Source organism: Schistosoma mansoni, chromosome 7, assembly GCF_000237925.1.
Source record: "Schistosoma mansoni strain Puerto Rico chromosome 7, complete genome".
Taxonomy (NCBI): Eukaryota; Metazoa; Platyhelminthes; class Trematoda; order Strigeidida; family Schistosomatidae; genus Schistosoma; species Schistosoma mansoni.
In genome coordinates, this window is record NC_031501.1 from 8685649 (window position 1) to 8706533 (window position 20885).

At 39.0% G+C, this 20885-nt stretch overlaps 1 protein-coding gene and 1 non-coding gene across 2 annotated transcripts in view; both read left to right on the plus strand.

The window, feature by feature from the left end:
- Window positions 1-11760: 11760 nt before the first annotated feature.
- Smp_164270 (putative cell adhesion molecule) overlaps window positions 11761-20885 on the plus strand; it is a gene marked incomplete at its 3' end in the record, with an annotated part of 74651 nt that continues 65526 nt past the window's right edge. The window contains exon 1 of the mRNA XM_018798778.1: window positions 11761-12227. Within this exon, the coding sequence (XP_018653686.1) occupies window positions 11999-12227 (229 nt within the window). The 5' untranslated portion in view covers window positions 11761-11998. The remainder of the gene's footprint in view (window positions 12228-20885) is intronic.
- On the plus strand, window positions 16471-16537 carry Smp_tRNA_01701_Gln_TTG.1.1. Its single transcript has one exon. It is a non-coding gene (tRNA).

Genomic DNA, 20885 nt, shown 5'->3' on the forward strand with positions numbered 1-20885 from the left:
AAAGCTCAATGTCCAATATACAGCAGCGAAAATGGAATAACCGACTGATCTATTCTATCTTTTTCCCTGTTATTATGATTTGATTTGGATGTTATGTCATGCCCAATAAATGATATCTAGCCATTCGACTGCAATAATACTAGTCAAATTGTCAGTGATTTATGGATTTGTACATTTTGTAATTTTAGTAAGTACGTTTGTCTCAGGACAGTAGGAATTCTGGACACCAACGGCTACCACAATATCACGCAGGAAGTTGATTAGTTTCAATGTGGAAAACAATAAGGTGGAGGATAATTGCTCCAAGAATAACAAATAAACTAATAGATTAGTAATACAGACAAAATCCTTCAGGGAGACTTTTCACTTGTCCCAGGCTCATCGTGATTGTCTCAGGACAGTAGAGATTCCGCATACCAGTAGCCGTTACATTACCACGTAAGAGGCTGATTAGTTCGGATGTGAAATATAACAAAGTGAAAATTCGAGTGTTAAGAGCAGATAATTATTTTAAGAAATAATAAACAAGTAGGTCATTTGATAGATAATGCAGATAGTGTGCAAAGAGAGAAGTGCAATAACGATAACGAAAGAGAGGATCATAAAACGGGAGGTAGAACGTAGTTACCGATATGTGGTAAAGGTAACAGTGGTAAATTACGAGACATGGGTCAGACACAACTGCACCAAGCGGAAGATGGTAATCCGTGAGTAATTACGTGTTCGTCAAGTCTACTACTGAAGCTATCCACTAAGCGGGCTTGTTTGCTTCGGCTAGGAAAGAACTTCAAGTTCTGTCAAATGTTGATGAGAAAAAGTCGAAGTGTACCTGTATTTTTGTCTTTTGATTTGCAATTTTTCGCTAATTGCATTGAGGAGAGTAGTGAGGACGTTCTGGCGACATGTTGGTATGAGGGCGTCTTGGTGAACTTGGTTTTTTTACCACTATAAAATCAACTCTTATTTTCCTAAAACTCAATAGTCGACTGAGCGCTCAAAAAAATAAGTGTCATTCTATCCTTTCTGGAGAGATCACGTAAAAAGCCGTTCAAAAGATAATATTTGGTCGCTTTATAACGCAAAATGTTTCCAATTCTGGAAAATTGCTTCAATTCACAATCAAAATGCCTAGTCCCAGTCAATTCAAGCAACACAATCAAAGGGGGGACAATCAATATGGCTGCCGCCAAGATTAAGTATCAACTAAAACAACATAAATCCAGTTCCGGGAGAAACATAAAAACTTATTGAAAGAGCAAGACAAATGAGAAAACTATGATAAAATAAAATATTACCATCTCAAATGGCATCAAAGTGACTGACAAAATGTACTACTAAAGAAACCAATAAGAACAAGTTGCAAATGTATGCATGAAGGGATTTTCACACACAAAAACTTCAAGATGGATCTTACAACAGATATTCGGAGTTTGACATAGCCTTTACACGTAACTCCTTTTTAATCAAACCATGCCAGCCCAGTGAAATCGGAAGTCAGAGATGAAGAGGTTTGAAGATATGTCTGAAAGGCTATCAATATATTGAGAACGTTGAATCGAAACTGACTAACGGTTGTAAGGGATGCGTAGCATGGTGTAACCACTCATGATCTGGTGCGGATGCGTGACAGAGCACCTTCAGCAAGATATGTCTAATAAGAGTGATGAGGTCAACATCACTGTCGACTTTTTACAGTGCTGTTTACTTTTAGGATTTATTTACCGCTACACTCGTATCTGTACTTGGTCTAGGAGATTTGTATCTCCTTCTAAGAGAGGTGATGTGGCGATATTTGTGACCTCAAGGTCAGGACGAGTATACTTTCAAAGGAAGTTAGAAACGGATCTGGGTTTATTGTGTCAAATTGTCTTCGCATTATTCGGAGAACTATGCTTGCCTTGGTCGCATCCTCTATGTAAATGGAGCTGGTGTCTAGACTTTAAGTAATCACTAGATAGAAGCACCGCTGCGAGGGGACAATCGGAAGCAGATTTCCGTAGACAACGTCATTTCTTTGTGTCGAATGGGGCAGAATGTTTATGACATGACATTTCAACTGGTTAATTTTTAGCTCATCGTTTTCAGATCAATTTTCTGTTGTTCTGGGGTCATTTTGAAGCTCAAATGTATACTTTTTGCCTCCTACCGACCTCAAGATCTTTGCGTCGTCTGCACAGATTAGTGCTGCTGAGCTAATTTTATCTAACAGGTCATTTAACAAGGATCAGAAATAGAAGTGGACCTAAGATCATTCGTTATGAAACTCTTGATGTTGAGACCTTCCGACTCGTATACACTGCATTAACTTTGGTACGGAACATCCAGTTCTTTAGGTCGTTTTGATGCCAAGATAGTTGAGTGTCAGTAAAACTCATCTTTTCAACCTTTGCTATGGAAGTAAATGAAGTGCTGTGTCAAAGACTCTTGAGAAATCGAGGAACAATTAATGGACCGACTTATTTTGATCCTAGTAGTTTTTCCAACTGTTCCACTTCATGAGGAGATTGAGCTCACAGGAGGATGTATCCCCAAATTTGTCGATTGATCATTCCTTCAATTAACTTTAACAGTGCCAGAAGTAGTGCTGACTCTTTCCCACCTCCTTCTTTGAAGGTTGGAGAGAAAGCAGTATATTTCCATTCCTTAAGTAATTGATACGACTCTAATGAATGCTTAAATATGTCACATACCAGTGCACTGGTGGTTTCTGCACACTCAGAATTATGGGTCGTATGTTATCATAATCTGGTGACTTTCCCGGGCCAGTCAGTCAGCCACAACGTAGGACCAGGCACACATATGCATCGGTCCCAGTTGCCATACCTCATTAGCATAACATGATGAACACCGGATCCATAAAAATAGTTAATTTAGTGGTGGTAGTATATAAAAGATAGGTTGTATATAAGGATATAGTACAGGATGAAAGGCAGATATGAAGCAATTTTAATCTTAAGGTTTAAGGGAAGACAGAGAGTGCATACACCTACGCCATTGTGATCGATTCTGAGCCATGTCACATAGAGTCTCCAACCATTGATTACGATAGTCACGCGGACCCCAACCAGGTAGTCTGCATCTACCAACATGGCTCAGACTAGAAGTTAGTGACTTCAAGCACTGATGCCACGTTTTGGTTTGGCCGCCCCTAACTCTCTTCCAACTATCCACAATACTAGTTAGCATAGCGCGTCGTGGTAATCGGTGTTCAGGCATACGTAACACGTGGCCCAACCATCTCAGTCGATGAAGATTCATCACCTCATCAACTGATTTACCATAATTCCCTAATACCCTGCGTTTAACCTCACTATTACTAACCCGGTGATCCCAGCAGATGCGAACAATATTTCTAAGGCATCTGTGGTCAAATACTAGTAACTCACGAGTATCTTCTACTCTTAATGGCCATGTTTCACAGTCGTAAAGTAGAACAGAACGAACTGATGCGCAGTATACTCGTCCCTTAAATGATAGACGGATATCTCGTCTTCGCCATAGGTGAGGTAAGTTAACAAAAGCCAAACGAGCCTTTTGGATCCGTGCTGAGATTTCATCAGACACCAACCCATTAGGGCTGATCAGACTTCCAAGAAAAGTGAAGTTGTCGACACATTCGACTACTTCACTCCCTATCCTTAGTTCAGGTGTTGACGCAGGCCAGTCCTGGAGTAACAATTTACATTTGGATGGGGAGAAACGCATCCCAAACATCCTGGCATTATTACTGAGTTCCAACAGAAGACTCTGCATTTTGTCAGTGTCTTCACCAAACAGGACTATGTCATCTGCGTATTCTAAGTCGATAAGTGAACCTCCTGGTAGAAGATCAATTCCTGAAAATTCAGTCGACGAGAGTGTTATTTCCAGCAACAGGTCTATGATGAAGTTAAACAAAAATGGGGATAGTGGACAACCTTGTCCGACACCACTTGAGGTTGTAAAATCAGGCGACAGTCCGCCATAAGCTCTGACTAGACTAGTAGTGTTCCAATAAGGAGCTTTCACAAGGTTTATGTACATCCGAGGTACACTATTCAATGACAGACACCGCCACAGAACCTCTTGGTCTACAGAGTAAAATACTGCTTTCATGTCAAGAAAAACTATCATTGTCTGACACTGATAAGCATGTCTGTGTTCTAAAACCTGACGAATAGTGAATATGTGGTCGATACAGCCACGACCAGGTCTGAAGCCAGCCTGATTTTCTCGTGTTTGCAGTTCACGAGTCTTAGTTAGGCGCCCGATAATTATTGAGGCTAGTATTTTAGATGCTATGTTAGTCAGACTAATCCTTCTATGGTTATCGCAGGATGATTTTGGCCCCTTCTTATATATTGGGACAATCGGTGATTGTGACCAGTCGGATTGAATTACGTCCAACTCTCAGATTTTAGTCAGAATATTAGTCAACCTAGTCACTAAAATCGGACCACCATATTTAAAGACATCTGGAGCCAATCCATCTGGACCAGCTGCTCTTCCTCATTTCAGATTAGTTATAACCTTTTGAACTTCAGGTACTGTTGGGGGACCTACTTCAATGTTCCATTCAGACTGTCTGGGAATAATGGGTAGTTGTGCAGTAGCTGAAGGCCAGCTAAACTGCTCCTTAAAGTGTTCCGCCCATCGTTGTAGACGTCTGGGTTGAGAGCAGATAAGGGTTCCGTCTTTTTCCGATACCGTTTCAGTTACACTTGACTTATTAATTTCGGTTTCTTTTATTAGTCTGAAGAGTTGCTGATGTTGCCTACAGCCGCTGCCTTTTCCATCTCTTTTGCTTTCGTTGCCCACCACTGCTCACGATCGTTCCTTAGACTTCTAGTTAACCTAGATCTAATTTGTTTACGCTCTTCGTCGTGTTCAGAGCCTGATGGGATGAGTTTACGTGAATCCATCAGTGAAATAGACTTGGAAGAAATCCATTGGTTTTTGTAACCCTGTAGTTTAAATTACTAGTAGGTGTTACTGCTGTTTCCACAGCTGTTTGTATATCTTCCCAAGCGACATCTGGGTCAGCGTCGTTTTCAGAACTGCCTATGTATGAACTCAACTGTTCCTAGAACTTACTTTTGACTTTCTCGTCCTCCAGTTCAATCCTAATGGGTCTTCTTAGTGTAGATTTTCTGCGTCAAGTGAGGCGCAAACAAATGCGTGCCCGTATTATAGCTTGATCAGAGTCTAAACATGTAATCCAGTACGAGCAACAATCTTCTATTGAGCCTCTCCAACGATGACTGATGGCAGCATGATCTATTTGAGTCCATCGTTGGTTTGGTGCAGGTGGTCGCCATGTTAAACGATGTCTCTCATTATGCTTAAAATCAGTGTTTGCTAAAAATAAACGATTTTAAAAGCATATTTGCAACAGACGGTCACCATTTTCCGTCCTCTAAGCCGGAATACCAAAATACTCACCCAAATGTCTGTTTGGCTTAAGCTACCTAATTAGGCATTAAAGTCACCAGCTACGGGTACTATGTCTGAGCGCTTAGCTTTCTGAAGAAGTTCAGAGAGCTTTCTGTAAAAGTAATCTTTCACTTCATCCTGGCTGCAGTCAGTGGGAGCGTAGGCAGAAACGACGAAAAGGCAACGACGTGTGTCCCCATCCTTATGGAGCCATTTAGCCGAACAGCACACAGGCGACTGTAACCGGGGATCCATTCTAATAGTGCTTGTTCTGCCCTCGTACTAAGTGCTATGCCTACACCTGCAAGTCCACGAGAACTAGTCATGGGGTTGCCAGATACGCGGAGGGTTTATTTCGTCGGCTCCCCGTTTTGGCGAGGTGAGGTCAAGTGAATGACCACACTAGGATCCTGTATGCGTGTTTCGGAAACACAGCATACATCAATCGTACGAGATTCTAGGGTCTTAGCCAAGGAGGCCTGTCGACCGATTTGACTTAGGGTACGTACATTGAAGGCTCCAATGTGTAGTTTGGAGCGAGGTTTTAGCAGATCTGGGACAATGTTTCGCCCACTAGAATCGTTGACCATGGTGACACTTGAGAAGGAAGCCAAAAGAGGAAGTTTAGTGTTGAAAGTCGAGGTAGACGGAATAGTAGGAATTGAAGAAGGATATTGATTATGAATACAGTGATCTTGAGTGCTGTTAGACGTATCAGGGCAGTTATCACTTCCCGGTTGCCCACACCGTGGAAGGGTTCTTCTAGAGGTACCTGAAAAGGAAATTGGATTAGAAGTGCTCTTAGTGACCTGAGAGCGTGACCGCAGTGCCCAAGGGACAACTGTTTGAGATCGGTCACTCACGATCATTTTGCGGGTAATTTTTGTGTTAGCTCCGTACTCGTTGGGACCTTACCGCCGGAGACGGAAATCCGTGGGATAAGGCGAAGTGTGCATTTTTAGGGTCGACCTTTTCTAACCACACCCCTTCTTGTGGGAAGGCAGCATCGCTGTTATGCTGGTTGTCTGAACGAAACACCTTACTGCTGTCGCACCCCTGTACAGTCAGCAGTACGACTTCGCCTTGGGACCTTGGGTTTGCTGCTTTTATTCTTACTGCTCTTCAACCGACCTGTTTGGCATGGTAGGACCTTGAGGAACAATTGCTGCAGCCAGTATAGCCCTAATGGTTCATCACGATAGGCAAGCCCGACCACCACGTCAAGGTAGCAGCAACGGTCGGGACTTTCTTGTGTGCAAAATGTCATAGCGCTGGGTAAGTATACAAACCTAAACAAACTAGTGGTATAAAGCATGAGAACTGACAAGCAGAAATATACGAAAGACCTATCATCGACGACAGACAGTGCTTCAAGGGAAGAAAATATGAGATGACTGTATAAAGCAACGAAAAATCCACCAGGGGAATATAATGAATCAGAGCGGCCAATCAAGGACAAAGAAGGCAAGAAAATTGCTGTCGAACACTTTGGAGAACTCTTGAATGTACCTGACCCACTAAACTCACTGGACATCGAAGCAGCACACCTAGACCTACCCAAGGATGTTTTCTCGTCAATAATCGAGCAAATCACCATGGCCATAAGACCAATCAAGAGTGGTATAGTAGCAGGGCCAAATAACATACTGGTTGAAGTACTGTATTCAGACATAGAAGCAACTACAGAGGTGCTTCACATTCTTTTCAGAAAGATTTAGGAAGGATAAGTATAATCAAACAGGAAGGAATGATATCTCATCAGGAGGTTTTGGGTCCCAAGAAGCATTATCATGGGGAACAAGAAGACAGTAATTAACAACAGTCGAACACGAGCAGAGAAAGTCGAGGCACAAGCAGATTACGAAGAAGCAAACAAGCAAGTGAAGAAGAGCATTAAAGCTGACAAACAGAAATACATGGAAAAACTAGCAACGACGGCGTTGGAAGCTGCAAGAGAAGGGAATATGAAGCAGCTATATGATACAATGAAGAAACTAGAATGGAGATATAATAAACCGGAGAGATCCGTCAAGGACAAAAAGGGTAAGACAGTCACCGAAATTCAAGAACAGTAGAGCAGATGGGTAGAACACCTTGAGGAACTCTTGAACAGACCAAATCCATTGAATCCACCGGACATCGGAGCAACACACACAGACCTTCATATAGCTGGCACTCCACCAACGACCGAAGAAATCAAGATGGCCATCAGACAAATCAAGAATAGGGAAGCAGTAGGACCTGACAATATACCAGCTGTAGCACTGAAGTCAGACACAGAAGTAACTGTAAACATGCTCCACCTCTTATTCAAGGAGATCTGAAAAGAGAAACAATTGCCGACGGACTGGAAAGAAGGATATCTCATCAAGATATCGAAGAAAGGAGATCTGAGCAAATGTGGGAACCGGATGAAAAACTCAGAGGCGCCCAAATTCGAGATCAACAGGCCGGATTCCAAAAGAATCGGTCGTGCACCGACCGAATCGTGACACTGGATCATCTTTGAACAGTCAATTGAATGGAACTCGTCACTATACATCAACCTTCTTGACTATGAGAAGGCGTTTGATAGTGTGGATAGGAGAACCTTATGAAACATTCTTCGGCACAATGATAATTAATGATCACTTTCGTAAAAGAAGATGAACGCACTCCGCAGTCTACGTGTATAGTTACGTGATTAGAAGTAATCTAATGTAGACAAATCCATCGCAATAACTACTCTGTTTTCAAATAGATGGATGCGTAACATTCACTCTTTTGTATGTTTGTATCTACCTTAAAGGTAGCCATGTACAGTAGTATATCTGTGAGTATCTAAAAGATAGAAGAACTAGAGATTAAATGAACCGTTTATTCAGTGAGGATATTAGTTGATACACTCATATTTAGTAATGAAAATAGTCGATATCAAATGTTTATAGGACGAGTATAAAATGATGACAGTCTGGTAATCTACGTTGAAGGTCCATAAAGTAAGATTTCAAATGTTCCGGGTTTAAAAGTTTAACCAGATTGACTAATATTAGCTTATATTTTCATAATAGTCAATCTTTTCAAACCTTGAAAATCTGGAAGATACAGAAAAGAAAATCCATTTGTCTTAAGTTTGATCATCGTGGATTGGTTGAAGTTAAACATTAACACCGTTGGATGTCGGCTCAGTGGTCTAGTGGCTAAGTGCTCTAGCGCGAGACTGATAGGTCCTGGTTTCGAATCTCGCGAGTGCGGGATCGTGGATGCGCACTGCTGAGGAGTCCCATAATATGATGAAACGGCCATCCTGTGCTTCCAGGTTTTCCATGGTCGTCTAGCTTCAATTGACTCATGATTTCAGCTATGAAAATACATTAAAATAACACCCGATTAACACACATCTTATTATCGACTAATTTCAATACATTTATTACATAATAATAACACGTAGTATACATGTGATTGTGCTTTTAAAAAAAAATCATAGGTCAGTAAACTTCATTTAACACAGGTCTACAAAGTGTCAGGTTAACCTTTTTTCCGAAAAAAAATCAATAACTGGTTGGCTTTGTTATCAGAAGAGATAAATTAGAAGAAATATTTGAACAGGTAAATAATCTATCGGATAAAGTTAGATTGAAAAACATTTTTTATTTTATTTGAACACATAAATATTGATACAATGGGGCACCAGATATATTGTGAAGGCTATGATACTGCCTGGATGCCCAAACCGAAACAGGTGGTTTTCTTAGGGGACCAATCCCAGAGCCTTCGACCTAAAGGTCTGATCCACAAGGCAGTGGAGCATCGTGAGGAGATGAAGTCCCATGGTAGTCGGTGATCAACTGTTGGTTCATACGCCATTTGTTCCGTCAGGATACTGGAGTTAGCCCATGTGCACCATTGGTTTAGAATGAGGGTTTGCCAACTGCCCTAGGTGGACTCACCGTGTCTACCACCCGGTTAAAGCGCCGGACATTTGAATTTCGTCCTCTCAATTTCGTAAACAACACCGGTGGTGCAAGAAGGCAGTGAGTAGGACTTTCCTGACAGAGGCTATATACGCGTGGCCATATGAGAGCATTTCAAGAGGGAGAGCGGACTCTCCCCACTCTCGGCCATACCAGGGCATTTGGCTTGATCTTGTATATTTATTTTTTTTCATTTTATGGTATGATGTAGTCTGATTTGCTTGTATATAAACCAAGTATGTCCGAAATATATACAATTCATGTGGCGGAGGTTGATGTTTGTATCCTAGACTCAAACGGACAGGGCTAAGCGAGAAGAACCAATAAAGATTCAGAGTTGACACAGTAATGCTGCGAGAATGCAGCGAGTAGGACTTCCCTGGTATAGGCTATATACGCGTGACTGTGTAAGAGCATTTCGAGAGAGAGAGAGAGAGAGAGCGGGCCCTCTCCACTCTCAGCCGTACCAGGGCATTTGAAAAACTAGTGTTTCTCGATTATTTGACTTCAAGAAGACATAATAATAGCATTAAAAATAAGTACTTTCTAAGCAAAGTTGCATCCGTAATCCACGGTAGACCTCAAGAAGTTTGAGAATAGATCTGTAATAGTATTATACTCATTAGAAATGAAACACATAATATAAATTTTGAACAAACCAAATTACTTTGAAGAGATTTCGGGACTTGAATAAGTTAATTATTAGCACAAGGACTGTATATATGAACTAATCAGAATACTTTGGACAGCAAGTATACTATGCAATTAGCCATTCTATAGCAACTGGTAACTGACACATACCACCAGTAACCAAATCCCAACAAAAATGCTGACGCTTAATTATTCAGTCAAAATTTGCAGTCTGATTTTATCTCTAATTACATTTTATGTTTAACACCTGATATGCTTGATACTATTACGAGTTCACCTCACTCGAAGGTCAAAGACATAGTGACACTATAGGCTATTCTAGTTCTCTGTCCCCCGCTCCGCTAACTTGATCAAGAAGTCTTGATGAGGCGTAGCGAATGTATTTTACAAGCACCCAGAAAATATGAGGTCATTAGGCACACAAATCAAGCTTATTTATACAATGATAGAAACGCCCTTGGGAGAGCCACAAAATGTGGTACTAAAAAAACCTGTCAACCAATGACAGTCAAGGATTACCGAGTGTGAAATGTAAGCTGTAGGTCAACTGAGTGTCTCTTGGCGTGAAAATTCAAATTTCCAGAATAAAATTACAAAATTAGGACCTTTTTCAAATGAGTTTTGGGGATTTAACGTTCTCAATAACACCACATTCAAACCCATGACCGTTTTAATGCCTAGAGAATACTTAACTGGATCGGTACTTGCTAATGGAAATCATGAATTAGACGATACAAATAAGAATACGAAGATGATGAATAGAGATTTATATAACATTAAAAATAAATCAAAGTGATATACGAATTACTTACTTACTTACTTACGCCTGTTACCCCTCGTGGAGGAGCATAGGTCGCACACCAGCATTCTCCATCCAACCCTGTCCTGGGCAATCCTTTCTAGTTCTTTCCAGTTGTTATTCATCCTTTTCCGGACTTACCATGTACCTAAACAAATTATTGCTCTGGTTGTCAGAAGGGCAGTCGGCCTTATGACTTCCGAAAAATCTCGGCTTTCATCATGAGACGTCATAATTCTTCCTTCAACCACCAGGACAGAGTTTAAATGGTTTGAATTATTTTTCCTGGTTGGAGTTTTTTTAGGGAGTTAGTTTTCTAAGGTATAGGGTCGCTAAATCCATGCCCAATCCTACTCCTTTACGCGGGCTACAGGCAGAATTAATTTAGTATTTTCACTGTTGAAATCATGAGTCAATTGAAGCTAGACCACCATGGAAAACCTGGAAGCACTGGACGGCCGTTTCGTCCTATTATGGGACTCCTCAGCAGTGCGCATCATATGCTCACTAGTGACTGACTTCAATCTGGGACGAAACGCGAGTCCTGGATTCCACTGCTAGCCACTATCCATCTTTACTTATAAACTAAGTTGTCTGTTTGTTCATTATGACAATTTAAAAACAACCAAAACTATTAGAATCCTCTGGACAAACGATTCAAAGGCAGTCACATGCATAAACAGCTTTTGGTCTAAGCCATGTGGGTATCATTTAGATGTCTGAATTACCTCATATCCAGTCTTTTTCGTTTTTGAAGGTCATATTAAATCTACAAATCATCAATTAGAAAATAAGACAATAGCTGTTATCTGATTGGATAATCATTTATCAGACAAAAATGCTGATTGGCTATTATTGGAAAACCAATCATCTAACTCTATTAAAGGTTAAGACTCATAAACATAGTTTGCCTCGGTTATTGATCGGGCACAATACTCATGGTTTGATGGTTTCATCTTCTGGTAGATCCATCTTGTTATCCATGCATTCATCAATGATCTATAATGGAGTATCTTTAGTAAAACTAAAGTGGAATATTCATTATTATTATTAATGTTAGCAGAACTAGAGCTTGTCTATAAAGTGTAAATCATCCAAACTGGGGAAATATATATATGTCAATGGCAAAATTGCTTTATTATTACATATTCATATTCAACAATTTGGAAGTTAATCGGATTTAATGTTCCTATTAAATTTTACATTTACAAAATCATTTCTATGGGAATGGAATAGTAAATCATATAATGTATTTCATTCTAAGATATATTATTATCTATTTATTTTAACATTTGGTTTAATACTATTGACTAGTGTATCTTTATTAACTAATTCATCACCAATTCTTACAAATGATTGGATTAGTTCTAACTTTATTTCTTGTTTAAATGAATCTGTCAAAGTAAATACTGGTAAGTTCATTGTATTCTCCTATTCATTCATACTTCTTATATAACGCGATAACGCGATGGCGTTTGAAGCGAGGGTACTGGGTTCAAGTCCCAGAGTGAACATCAACTCTGAGATGTGGCAGGTACATCCAGCTGACGAGTCCCAAATAGGACGAAACGCGCGTCAAACTGGATTCCACTGCTAGCCACTATCCATCTCTGCTTACCATGCTTCTTAAATAGTGTTCATGTTTTCTTAATTGGTTGTTTATCATGTCAGAAGGGGTTTTTTGTGGAGATTTCAGTATTTTTCATAGTTGAAACCATGAGTCAATTAATGCTAGACCATCATGGAAAACCTGAAAGCACTGAACGGCTGTTTCGTTCTATTGTGGGACTCCTCAGTGACAGTGCGCATCTACGATCCCGCACTCGCGAGATTCGAACCCAGGATCTACTAGTCTCACGCTAGAGCACTTAACCGATTTTCCATGGTGGTCTAGCTTCAATTGACTCATGATTTCAACTATGAAAAATATTTATCATGTGTTCCATCCATGTTGAATGTAGCGCAATTATCATCAATTATTTCTAAAGGACATTTGAATGATTAGCACTGTCCAAATCTGTCATTGACGTGTTGTATAATATTGTACCAAGTTGATGATGGATAGATGTTCTTGGTATAGACGAACTATATTCCCCCCTATCTTCTGGTTAGTTATTATCAGATGATGGGCACACAACATTAAAACCTTAGCATCAAATAATTTTTGAAATTTATTTCACAGAATAATGATTTTCCTCAGATTATAGCTTATGGCCTGTTAATATATCACGGGATAATATAACCAATTAGAGACACTGACTTATACGACCAGACTAATGACGCATAAACCTGTACGAGTAACCTAGTGTTCTTATTGGTCCTTTGAGGTATTGGCTTCTCACCTGACCCATCCGGTTCAGTCCAGAACGTTAATATCAGCCTCCGTTATATGAATCATATATTTCGGACATACTGGGTATGTATACAAACAAACAAGACCTCATTATACCATAAAATAGAAAATAATTACACAAAATCAGTTCCAAAAGTGCCTGTGAGTGTGAGAAGACTGTAGCTAATAAATTGGGAATAACTCAGGAATAGTAAGTCATACAATAGTAGTTAATAGGTCATACGGGAGCTTCATACATACCCATACACAGCTAGAATGTCTGAAACTGAATTGAATCCCTCATTCATTGGTTAATAATGCGTAACTTCTAATTCTTGTGAAGTACTTGGTATACAGAGGGTTCATAGCTGCAACAATAGGTTCTTTTATTTATTCTTGTTTATTGGATCAGGATTTCACTGTATCACTTGTTAAAATTTTTTATTCAAGATAGTATATTAAGCTTTCGGGGGGGGATTCTAAGGTCACACCACCTAGGGGTTTATGACATTTCCCATCTATGTCAATCGATTAAGGTTGCATAGCCTCATCGACCAAGTTGCTACTTTTACCCATTTTCCAACGCTTGATCTCGGTACTTCTCATTCCATAGCTCCATCATATGCAAAGAATGCTTTGAAGATAATAAACGTTTTTGCAGCCTACGTATATATAATTTATGAGGCTGTTTTTCACAGCCTTACAGCAATACAGATCAATTTGTTACACAGTATACTTAAACCTTAATTATTAGTTTGTGCTTGTTAAAAACGTAACAGCTACCTAGATGCAGCTACATTTAATTGTAACCGTTATCTCTCCTTTTGGTTACAATTTTATGACCTTCCATTTTTTTCAACTTTACATACTCTATCTACCTAGGCGTACCCTTTTCTTCCAAGTTCTTATTGTTCTACATAATCATACAGCACGGGAAGTCTTCTCTTTGATTTTGTCCCAGAAATACCTGCTTTACTTTCAAACTAAACGTTACACATACATCATTAAAGGTCACGAACAAATCTCTAGACACGTAAAGAGATGTTTATTCTGACCCGCCCCCCAACATCGGTTAGTAAAATCAATAACCACGTTTGGGCTATGTATACTTCTGTCCAGTCTAACACTCTCAGTGTAGTTTCAGATGATTATTTATTTATTTAAGCACATAAATATTAGTACAAAGGGGAACCAGATACATATGCGCCACACAAATCTCATTTGATTTATGTGAGGGCTATGATACTGCCAAGGTGCCCAAACCGAAACAGGTGGTTTTCTTAGGGGGGCATACCCAGAGCCTTTGACCTAAAGATCTGATCCACAAGGCAGTGGAGCATCGTAAGGAGATGCAGTCCCATAGTAGCCGGTGACCAACGATTTTTTCATACGCCACTTGTTCCCTCAGGATACTGTAGTCAGCCCATGTGAACCATTGGTTTAGAATGAGGGTTTTCCAACTCTCCTAGATGGACTTTTCTTGTCCACCAACCCGGTTAAAACTCCTACCGGACATTGGCTTTTCGTCCTCTCAATTTCGTAAACAACAGTAATGCCGCGAGAAGGCAGTGAGTAGGGCTTCTCTAGCAGAGGCTATATATGCGTGGTCATATGAGAGCATTTGGAGAGGGAGAGCTGACTCTCCCCACTCTGGGCCGTACCAGGGCATTGGGGGGCTAGTATTTCTTAAGCTTCGTTTGCACTGGTTGCACATAGAGGAGGCGATGAGGCCAAAAATAAAGAGTTTATAACAGCGATAGGACAGAATTGTAATACTAAAACATACTAATACTTCCTAGTTAGCCGTATCCTGTTCTTGGTGAACTTAATGAAAGACTGGATTAGTATTGGGGCTTTCATTGACTCGGAATCGTAATTGTAGATTCAAAGGTAAGGCAGTTTAAGGGTCATTCATCTAGAACTTTCCGTATAAGGTTTTATGTTTATATTATTAGCTTCATATTTTAAATCCTTTCATTTGGTCCAGAAATATTTGAAGCAATGGTAGGTGTGCAATTTTTCAAAGTGGCTTTTGCTGACTTCTGTGTAAAATTAGTATCAATTGAGGTACTAGCCATCTTTTGAAAACACCTTTATGTCATCGTTTAAAAGACAGTTGCCATAACCATTTGAGCTTAGTTGAGTCTTAATAACGTGCGAACATCACCACAATGAGGTATCATTTACAGTTTGTGATCGCCGAAAGTTTAGATGAATAGAGAAGTTACCCCTAGAAATATATCTATGGTCAGATTAAATGATAATGTAGGAAATTAACAGTTATGGGAATGCCAGTTGTAGTAGTCAGCCCAAACGATAGTTCATCTTAACCAGTAAACTGTTAAGCGTGTCTGCCTTGCTCATCTTCCGAAAGGTCTCTGTGGTGGTCTGTATATCATATTTCGTTAATTAGGATTTCACTGTAAACTCATTTAATGTGACTTCTCCAAGGTAGATATGTCTGAAAACAGTAATCGATTTTTGTTGTCCCCAAATGAGTTGACCCTTGATGACAACATTGATGAGGCCCACGAACGTATTTTTCAGCGTACTGCTAATAATTTAATGGATATTATTACCTTAAAATAGCGAGTTTGGTGAGTTGAATACGTTTTACAGTTGTCGTTTTGCTGTTTTTATATGGGACATCACTTCCTAAAACTGTAAGCGAGTGGAAAAAAAATGCTAAGTCATTCAATTTTAAACTTAGTATCTTGAAACGAGGGATGATTTATCGAATTGAGATTTCTTGGTTTGTCGGAACTCTCTGGACAGAGTTCTAAAGACTGAACAGCTCATCGACTTGAGTTGTTGCCAGACATTGATCAGAATAGAAGTTAGCGTCTAGTTGATCATACTGTGATTAAACAGTAATATTCGGAGATGAAAAATATTTGAACCTCAAGTTCGGGATTCTGCATTCTCATTCCTATAAAACACAACACCTCTAAAGGTAGTGAGATTCACCATTTAAACGAATAGAATATGTCGTTTTTCTGTTCTTATTTAGACTTTATCGCTTCATACAAACTGTAGCTTTTATTATCTATAATTACTAAACAAAGATGTATTCATAAACTAGAATGATTGGTTAGTAGTCAGTAGCAAACTAATCATTCACTCCCATATCTCCAACTAATAATTTGATTTAGGTATGTATTTTAAAACATTGGTTTGTAATATTTCGTTATATTACCCTGCAGTGTATCATCAGTTGAAGTGTTTGACGAGTTAAAAAAACATTATCGTAGATTTCATTCAGTATTGTTTGTTTGAATCTTCCCATCAATCACCCCATCGCACAAGCAAATGGCTATCAGGACTCGGTGGCCGAGTGGATAACGCGATGGCGTTTGAAGCGAAAGGTACTGGGTTCGAGTCCCAGAGTGAACATCAACTCTGAGATGCAGGTACATCCAGCTGACGAGTCCCAAATAGAACGAAACGTGCGTCCTGGATTCCACTGTTAGCCACTATCCATCTTTGCTTACATTATCGTAGATTGACAGTATCGTGAAATAACGATGTCATAATATAATGAAAGGTTGATAATTAAATTGAATTCAAATGCTTCATTTGTATGAGCGATCGATATTTTCCTGCAACAAAAAACAAGTAGTATTGTTTATCGGTCTGTTTAATCTAAGTAGATCATGTTAAGTTCATAACTCCTGCTGTTAAGGTAATGTATCAGACATATTTTCTAATCGGCTTTCAAACAAAAATCTCTATGTCAAAAAGTCGCTTAAAATAACCAGCTGTAGAATACAAGTTTGTACGTCATTCACCCACAAAAACTTGACTACATCAGGTCCAATTACTCCCCGTTATAATTTCATCTATCTCATGAAATGATTTGACGTTGTTCTGTGGTAGAATTTGTAAAAGGAGGATGGTTTCGAATTTAGACACACTTCCAACAATCTTCTTGCAGTCATATGTAGGTTTCTTCTGTATATCGTAACTATTAGTTACATGAAATGTGAAATATTCTACTGTCAATGTCTGATTTTCTAAATGTACGAGAATACATGTTGTCACTTTCCCAATCCGCTTTTGTCATATGATTTAGTCTGTGGTAATATAAACACTGGAATTACTTTTGCTGTGTCATGACTAGAAGTTTAATTGGTTTTCATGGGTTTACCATATACAGGGTTATTGACTATCTTATTGATTAGTGTTTTCTTCTAATTTATTCAAACATAAACATTGGTACAGAGAGGCACCAAAATAGATATGCGCCACACAAAGTAGTTATTATTCAATTTAATTGTTGGTTGGGATACTGCACGGATTCCCAAACCGAAGCAGTTGGTTTTCTTAGGAGACCACTCCTCTACCCTTTGATTCAGAGTTCTAATCTAGATGGCAGTGTAGCGACGTCGGGAGATGCAGTCCCATGGTTGTCAGTGACTAACAATAGGCTCGTACGCCATTTATCTCTTCAGTATTCTGGAGCCCATATGTACCATTGGTTCAAAATCAGGGTTTTCCAGTTCTCCTTAGTGGATGCTCCGTACCCATTGACCCGTATTAAGCCCCCACCGGACATTTCCTTTTTTCCTCTCAACTTCGTAAACAACACCCCTCTCTGAGAGAAGACAGTGAGTAGGACTTCTGTAACAGTGGTTGGATACGCGTGGCCATGTGAGGCCATTTGTAGAGGGAGATCGGGCTCTCTCCACCCTCGGTTGTACTAGGGAATTCGACTAACTGGGTGTGTTATATTTTTGACGGAATATTGAGAAGCTTTAAATAGAAATATTTAGTATTCAAGCATTTCGATGACAGTGCTCTGACCTAATACTAACTATCAGTAAATTAACAACACTCTATGTATCATTGTTTTGGATTACTGAATTCTTTATGAATTATGCTGGGATCTATGCTGGAAATTTTTAAGCACTGATCAAATTTCGATTCACTGAAAATATTATTTATGAATTATTCTATGAAGTTCGAACTGTGGTTGTATATAACAATCTTCAATTTTTTAGCTAAATATTTTTCGTGTTTGTTATGAACACTTTCGGCTACTAAAATGGAAAGTCAAATTCTAACTGATAAGTGGTAGACAACCATAAAATATGATCGACTTGCAGCTCATGTGGCACGGAACGATCTAGCGGATATTCCTGTGGCTAGGCATATGTTACGAGGTAACAATAACAAGTCGGTATATAGGTATATCTGAACCAGGACATGACATCAGTCAGACGCTATTGGTTCGATCCATATTGGTAGTCACAGACTAACTGGTTGGGTTCTGTGTAATGATCATGATCAGTTGTTGGAGAAAATGTGTGACCTAAATAAGAATCGGTCGCATTTCCATAGATACATTCACTCCTTATCTCCTTTCAGATTTTGAGTCCCAGTATTCCTTCATACGCATCTTTTCATTCTACGTTTTCACATCATATTCTCATTGTTTAATCTTTCCAATTATTATTATCATTACAATTATTTCGACTCCTTTGATATTCCGCTCATCATGCTAGTGTAGTATGGAAACTTGTTTTAGAGAAAATTGTCTTAAGCTCTACATTGATTATGACTAACTAACTGATTGACAACCCTTAATAGAGCTGATGTTAAAAATGAGGTCTAGCTTCAATCGACTCATGATTTCAACTGTGAAAATACTAAATTCTCCACAAACCCCCCCCTGATCTAAGGTCATTTAAGTCATTTAAAATATAAGTGATTGCAAAACATTTTTCAAGTTGCTTATCTGCGAAAGAATTTAAAAGACATCCATACTAAACTTGATTGTTATATTAGACCTTGAACTTGTAATACAATAATCAGAAGGGGGGTTTTGTGGAGATTTTAGTAATTTTTTTAATAGTTGAATTCATGAGTCAATTAAAGCTAGACCATCATAGAAAAATTGAAAGCATTGAACGGCCGTTTCGTCCTATTCTGGGACTCCTCAGCAATTACAATGGCGTAGGTGTATACACTCCCTGTCTTCCCTTAAACCTTGAGATTAAAATTGCTTCATAACTTTTTTTTCCTTCCTATACTATATCCTTATATACAACCTTTCTTTATATACTACCACCACTAAATTAATTAGTTCTATGAATCCGGTGTTCATCTTGTTGTGCTAACGAGGTATGGCAATTTGGACCGATGTATATATGTGCCTGGTCCTACGTTGTAGCTGACTGACTAACTGACTCCTCAGCAATGCGCATCCACGATCCCGCCTCACGATATTTGAACCCAGGACCTATCGGTCTCGTAAGCGAGCGCTTATCCTCTAGACTATAAATCAATTATTTTAACCACTATTCAATTCTTTGATGTACTAGTCACTGGATGACACTTTCGTCATATGATATTGGAACAAATTTTAAATCTTTAGGATAGAGATTGTCGTTGATAATGTCATCTTTTGTTTTACGATGTAACAAAATTAATATGTTATCAAGATTTTTGATGTTACGAATAAATTTCTAAAATATGTGAACATTTTAATGTACATGTCTTTGTAGTTATTTATTTATTTATTTCAACACATAAATATTGGTACAAGGAAGCACCAGATAGATATGTGCCACACAATTGTGTAAGGGCTATGATACTGCTCGGGTGCCCAAACCGAAACAGGTGGTTTTCTTAGGGGGCCACACCCGGAGCCTTTAACGTAAAGATCTGATCCACAAGGCAGTGGAGCATCGTAAGGAGATACAGTCCCATAGTAGTCAGTGACCAACGATTAGTTCATATGCCACTTGTTCCCTCAGGATACTGTAGTCAGCCCATGTGAACCATTGGTTTGTAATGAGGGTTTTCCAACTGCCCTAGGTGAACTTTCCGTGTCCACCAACCCGGTTAAAGCTCCTACCGGACATTGGCTTTTGGTCCTCTCAATTTCGTGAACAACAGAAATGCTGTGAGAAGGTAGTGAGTAGGACTTCCCTGACAGAGGCTATATACGCGTAGCCATGTGAGAGCATTTGGAGAGGGAGAGCTGACTCTCCCCACTCTCAGCCGTACCAAGGCATTTGGGGGCTTTGAATCTTTATGTATCAATATAAATGTACATATATATAAAATTTTTAACATATCATCTGTCACTAGAATGATGACTTAATAAATAATTAAAGCATTTATGTTTTTAAACCAATAAAGATTCATAATTCGAGTCCGGTACTTACTTAGGTATTTAAAATAAAATTTACACGTGCCTAACCACCTACCCCACTCCCTCCCCCCTAACTTCATTGAACCTAACTGTCTCTCTATCAATGATGTACATGTGATTAAAAAAAAAGCATTCCCTTAAACCAATTGATCTTTTGTTCATATTTATATGATACATTTTTTCACTAAACATTTAGATTGAACTATGAATTTTTGTTTATATTAAAACTAAATTTACCTGATAGATAGATGGATGAATGGGTAAATGATGAATCATTTTCCATTTAGTCTTGTTTAACCCTTTTTTAACCCCTAATACACATGATATTCTTTCTTTTACAGGTGAGTATTTTTTTTTCTTTTCAATTTTCCCTTATTCTTATTGTGTTTTTTTTAAACGATAGTGTATAGAGAATAAGGTTCAATTTTTTTGTCTGTCTACATATGTCTCTCCCTCTCCTTCTCCCTCCCTCTCTCCCTCCTCTCTCTCCCCTTCACATATATATGTATATCAATGGTAATTATTGTTGTTATGTGATGAAGGAAAAGATGAAGGAATAGTCAGCCAACCAGTCAGTCA